Raw genomic sequence first — 6,389 nt, 5'->3', positions numbered from 1 at the left:
AATATATATATATATTTTAAAAAAGATAAATCGGAAAAAAACTTATTTATATTTGCTAAAAATCATGACAATTTGTGATTTTTTATTTTGTTTGTTTTTAAAATTTTTTTGACAATTTGGAAGTTAGTTACGTGTGAGGACGCGCAAATTTCTATAGTAATATTAAATATGAAGAGATGTCTCTTCATCATTTTTTTTTTAATGGGAAAGTGGGGCACGGACTTTCAAGGGAGCAGTAAATGTATTTGAATTTATTTATTTATTTATTTTTTGGGGGAAGATGGGGTAGGCCTTAATGATTTCTAGATCACAAGGAAGGACACGCGAAATCTCTTGCATAAATGTGACTTGAGTGGACAAGCAGCCAGAGACGACCAAAAGAACAAAGAACTCTTCACAGATTTTTCTGCTATAGCCCAGAGGGGGCGACTCTGCAGTCTGCACTCTTAACCATGTTCCTCAAGGTTGGTTTGATTGTGGTTTCTCTTCTCCTAATCTTAGCACAAGGTGAAGATCTCAGATTCACCTACAATGGATTCCAATCTGCCAACCTTTCACTTGATGGCATAGCAGAGTTAACACCCAGTGGACTCCTGAAGCTCACCAATGGCAGCAAACAAGAAAAAGGCCATGCCTTCTACCCCTTTCCCGTCCCCTTCAAGAATTCATCAAATGCTTCGGCTGCTTTCTCATTTTCCACCACTTTTGTGTTTGGTATTGTCTCGGAATTCCTAACTCTAAGTGGCCATGGGATTGCTTTTGTCATAGCTCCAACCAAAGGCCTCCCAGGTGCTCTCCCAAGCCAATACCTTGGCCTCTTCAATGAGTCTGACAATGGAAACTCCTCCAACCACGTCATTGCTGTCGAGTTTGATACGATACAAAGCAGTGAGTTTGGAGATATCAACGACAACCATGTCGGGGTTGATGTTAATGGTATGAAGTCTCTAGAAGCCAAGTCTGCAGGTTATTATACAAATAAGAGCGAGTTCTTAAACATGAGTCTCATTAGTGGTCAGCCAATGCAAGTTTGGGTGGAATATGATGGTGTGGAGAAGCAAATTAATGTCACAATTGCCCCAATTGAAATCGTTAAGCCTGATTTTCCTCTTCTGTCTCTGTCCCTCGATCTCTCGCAGATCGTTTTGGAGAATATGTATGTTGGTTTCTCGTCATCCACTGGTTCGGTTGTAACATCTCATTATGTTTTGGGATGGAGCTTTAGGATGAATGGTGAGGCTCAAGAGCTCAATCTCTCTCAACTACCCAAGCTACCAAAAATAAAAGGACATCATAATTATAGAAATTTGATCATTGGGTTGCTTAGTTCCATTCTTATAATGTTTGCAGCAATCTCAGGGGTAGTTTTTGTGCTTAAGAGGAATAGGAAGTTTGCAGAAGAGCTTGAAGATTGGGAATTAGACTATGGGCCTCACAGGTTCAAGTACAAAGATTTGTATGTTGCCACCAAAGGATTTAGGGACAAGGAGCTGCTGGGGAGTGGGGGATTTGGCAGGGTTTATAGAGGCGTATTACCCACATCTAAGATCGAGATTGCAGTGAAGAGAGTTTCCCATGAGTCGAGACAAGGGATGCGAGAATTCATCGCAGAAATTGTCAGCATCGGTCGACTCCGTCACCGGAACTTGGTAACACTTCTAGGCTATTGTCGGCGGAAAGGGGAGCTACTTTTGGTCTATGACTACATGCCTAATGGAAGCCTAGACAAGTACATCCATGGCCAACCAAGGGTCACCCTTACTTGGGGCCAAAGGCTTGGAGTCATCAAAGGCGTAGCAAAGGGGTTGTTCTACCTACATGAGGAGTGGGAACAAATTGTGATTCATCGAGATATCAAGGCAAGTAATGTTTTGGTAGACGGCGAATGGAATGGAAGACTAGGAGATTTTGGTCTTTCAAGGCTGTATGATCATGGAACTGATCCAGTAACAACCCATGTGGTAGGAACCTTAGGATACCTCGCCCCGGAGCACTCGAGAACGGGCAAGGCCACGACGAGTACCGATGTGTTCGCTTTCGGGGCATTCCTGCTTGAAGTTGCATGTGGAAAAAGACCAATAGAGCTGCAAGCAGCGCCAATGGACGATATAATCTTGGTTGATTGGGTATTTTCTTGTTGGAGTAGAGGCGAACTTCTTGTGGTATGCGATCCGAAGTTGGGAGGGGACTATGTGAGAGAGGAAATGGAGTTGGTGTTGAAGCTTGGGTTGATGTGCTCTCATTCGGAGCCTTCAGCTCGGCCAAGCATGCGCCAAGTTGTGCAGTACTTGGACAGGGACATTCCCTTGCCGACGTTGTCAATGCTCGCACTCTCTTCCGCTGGCTTAACATATCAGCTTCGTGAAGGTTTTGATGATTTTGCAATGTCGTGTCCATCTTCCATGGACAAGGCATTCTCCCAGTCATCCTCGGTCACAGAATCCCTCCTCTCCGGTGGCCGCTGAGCGTGCAAAATTTTCTGTTTTAGCATCAAGCTTAATTTTAGTATTGTACTGTATTGTCAAGCTTAATGTTGTTTTCCTTGTGGGAGGGGGGGGGGGGGGGGGGGGTGCGGCGGCGGGTGGATGTTGAATTACTTGCAGTTGCAGCCATAGCTATAGGTATAAAGTTTATCATAGAAGAATATTTTTTATTTTTCTATTCTTCTTCCAAAAAAATTTTCTATGATTATAGGCCAACGTGTTGACTTTTGTTTTGTTTTGCTTCTTGCTTTTTGTTTTTCCATTTTTTATAAAAAAAAACAAAAATTGCTTGGCTAAGGAAGCCATGTTAGTCAATGGAGAAAAAGAACATCCATGGGGCAATAGTAAAGAACTCAAGGGACACCACGGTGTCATGGGCAAAATATTTCACACCTTTGTGAAATAGGCTAGCTAAAACTCTCTTGTTAACTAATCAGCTTAACGTTTACCACAATTCACCAATAGAATAATTTCATCGTCATTCAAACAAATATAAGAAGAAGCAATAAGTACCTTATGAAAGCAATGACACTATGTGTGTCTAGCCTGAGAGACAAGTAGGCTAAATACGTTGACAATGGCTAGTGAGTTTTACAAGTTGATGAACACTAAACCTCCCCCTAAAGAATTTTTAATGTTATTCTAAATTGGACACTAAAAAACATCAATATGACTAAGGAGTCATACTCCTTTTTCGCCTAGGAAAAAAATATCTTTGAAAAACAGCCCTACACTAGTTTACATTATGCAAGCTCATCCCAAGCGCATGAGACAAGCTATAATGCCCCGACCCTCTAGGTGGGCCTTGAGTTCCACTAAACATATATAACATACATCTCTCTAATACCATACATATAAAACCCACCCAAACAAAGGAAAAACGAGTGTTTCATACTAATCTGTATAATCATACACAACGAAAAAACATACATTATCTAATACTTACCAGAGTTTCTAACTATTCCCATACATGTCCATACATACATAAAATGTAAACTACTATTACAATCCCAAAAAAGACAAATATTATCTAACATCTCACCAACCTTGACAAGGACTGTCTACTGTCTAAACTCAGCCCTACAAAACGCTAGGCTCGATCCCTTGGAGGACCTGAAATAACATTTGTATGTTAGGGTGAGACATCAATTGAAACCTAAGGTATAGTCCCCTCATTTAATTAGGTAACATTCGAAGAATCATTAAATTGTTGAGTTAATTTTGAAATTCAAAATTTTGAAAAACTTCCTGTTGAGATCTGAAATCTGTTCCGAGTGGCAGTCGCCTGCCATGGTCAAAACTGAAAACCCAGAAGATTGGCAGTCACCTGCTAGGACATAGGCAGTCACTTGGCTTGGCAGTCACCTGACACCCTACTGCTTCCTAAATTTTTATCTTAAATTGTGGCATGTCGCCTGCCTATACAAGGCAGTCGCCTAGCTCTCAGTATTTTTCCTTTTTTACTTTGAAAAACTTTCTTCCTTTGAGGCCTTTTAATCAAAGACATATTTTAAGGTCTTTCAAAAATGTGTTTCTTAGTTTGTTTTGATTTATAAGAGCTTCACATGTATCTAGATAGTATTTGGTTTTGAAGTACTTACAGAAATCCTTCTAATCATGGTTTCCTTAAACACTAAGTTCTTCAGCCTCCTTCAGCCTCTCGAGGTTCACTTTTGACTTTAAGATTTATTTGGCCTTTAACCTCTTCATTTGTCCTTCATTGACTTCAATATTCTGAGGAGCTTCCACTAGATTGACATTGAACTTCAACTTATTAACTGTGAGTGTCCTTTTACCTAAATCAAATCACTCAACACCACATGTTAAAATATCATTCATTTTGTTATCATCAAAGCAAGATTGAAAAGCCTGATTAGGCTAACAATCTCTCCCTTTTTTATGATGACAAATGAGGATAAAAAAATATGAATAAGCGTAAAAAAAAAAAAATCTCCCCCTTACAACTAGCATTATTCTACTCCCCCTTACAATAAGCATTATTTTAATGATTTGTAGATTCAAGACCAACCGTGGTTATTGCTCAACTTTTCATTCTTATCATGCTCAAATATGATTTTTCACTATCATGCTCAACATTCAATATCATGCTCTCAATCATGCCAAAATTTTTGCTCCAAATACTACTCCACCTTTTGACATCAATCAAAAAGGGTAAACATTTAAATGAACATACGATCACACACTTCTCAATCATACCAAAATTCAATATCATATTTCATATTGGGCATTCTTATTTCATATGTATTGTGACATCATGGAATTTTCAATCATGCATATGGTGCTCAACATTCATATTTGTAAAAAAAAAAAAATTAGAAAAAACATTTGTCATGCATAATGTGTCATTCAAATACCAAGATCATGACAATATTACCAATGCTCATAATTATGTTGTATTGCTTAAAAATGAAGTGATATATTCATGGATACCCATATATATCTTAGATATTCATATTGAAATTTTATCATGCACTTCTCATAGATTCTAATTTTTCTTTCATTCATGTGATCATAAGCATACATGGTCAAGATATTTTAAAAAATGTTTCATACTTAATAACTTTATGCTTATATTTTCAAGATACCAATTTCAAGATGCCAATTTTTCAAACATCCACATGTAGCATGCTGCATATCACATATCATGAACCCATTTTTCAAGCAGCAAGGAAATCAATTCAAGTTAAGTGTTGTATTATACAACTCATCAAAGTACACGCCAAAACAAACTTAGATCACACAAAGAGACAAACCTTAGGTCAATTAACTGACACTTTTAAGTTTCACAAACAAGTCTAGTGTTACTCTATCAGCCAGTAGGCTGACCTTAGTGTCAGTTGGCTGATTGGTCTCTGTTCTGAAAGAAAAACACTTCAGTTAGTTAGCTGACCTTAGAGATAGTTGGCTGACTGTAGATTTTTCTTTAAGTCTTGCCCTTTTAGTTTGTTTCTCAATTATGTAGTAGACAAATACTTATGTAAAGAGCTTAATTTGCTTCTGATTTTCTTTTCATATGAACTCCAAAATTTTCTTTACAAAACTTAATGTTTTCTAACTTAAGTCTTGTACGATTCATTCATTGATTTAGGTCAACAATTTTTGTTAGTTTTAATATGATCATTAGGCTTCTTAAAACTCATCTTTTCATATCAACCGGTTTAATATCCTTGTAGAAGATGTGTTTAAGTTTCTTTCCTAGTTTCTAAAAGGAATGCCTAACATCTATGGAGTCCTTGATTTTTGAACTTGACTTTTATCTTGGTACCCATATTTTCTTTAGTATTGATGCTTTAACAGGAGAAGTTTCTTTTACTTTCCAGACTTATTTAATTTTCACATCTTTCATCTTTAATGGACATTCAAACTTTATATGTCCATTCTTCTTACATAGGTAGCATATAGTGTGAGTATAGGCATTAGAAGAGGTGCTAGCATAATTTTTTGAGGCTTTTGTAAAGTATCCTATGTAGAGATTCTTTTTTCTTTTATTCTGAGTTCCCTTAAATCTTATGCCTTCTTTGTTTAGGGACATTCTTTGTGATCCAATTATTTTATCAAAATTTTCTTTCCCTTTAGTAAAATTGTAAATGACCTTTTCTTTATCTTCAAATTTTCTTTTGAGATCATTTATCTCTATATCTTTCTTTCCATCAACATTTTCTTGTGATTTCACTATTTCTTGAGACAAGTTATTGATTTACTTTTTAATTCAGAAATGTATATGTCTTTCTCAATTTCCATAGAAGTTTGGAGTCTTAGATATTCTATTTCTTTCATCAATTTTTCATTTTTGCTTTCTAACTTCTTGATTTTCAAATCTTTTTCATTTTCAGTAAGATTTTTAACTTCTAACTCTTTCATAACTCCTTCATTCTTATTTTTCAA

General features: G+C 36.9%; 1 protein-coding gene across 1 annotated transcript; it reads left to right on the top strand.

Moving 5' to 3' along the window:
- Positions 1-343: 343 nt before the first annotated feature.
- Positions 344-2,699, top strand: LOC131159831 (L-type lectin-domain containing receptor kinase IV.2-like). The gene has a single exon (XM_058115009.1). It carries the CDS (start codon positions 453-455, stop codon positions 2,463-2,465), a length of 2,013 nt encoding a protein of 670 aa, XP_057970992.1. The 5' UTR covers positions 344-452; the 3' UTR covers positions 2,466-2,699.
- The last annotated feature ends 3,690 nt before the right edge of the window (positions 2,700-6,389 follow it).

Source organism: Malania oleifera, chromosome 7 (assembly GCF_029873635.1).
Source record: "Malania oleifera isolate guangnan ecotype guangnan chromosome 7, ASM2987363v1, whole genome shotgun sequence".
NCBI classification, from domain to species: Eukaryota; Viridiplantae; Streptophyta; class Magnoliopsida; order Santalales; family Ximeniaceae; genus Malania; species Malania oleifera.
The sequence above is the reverse complement of the archived record's forward strand: the minus strand, read 5'-3'. Positions and strand labels throughout refer to the sequence as shown.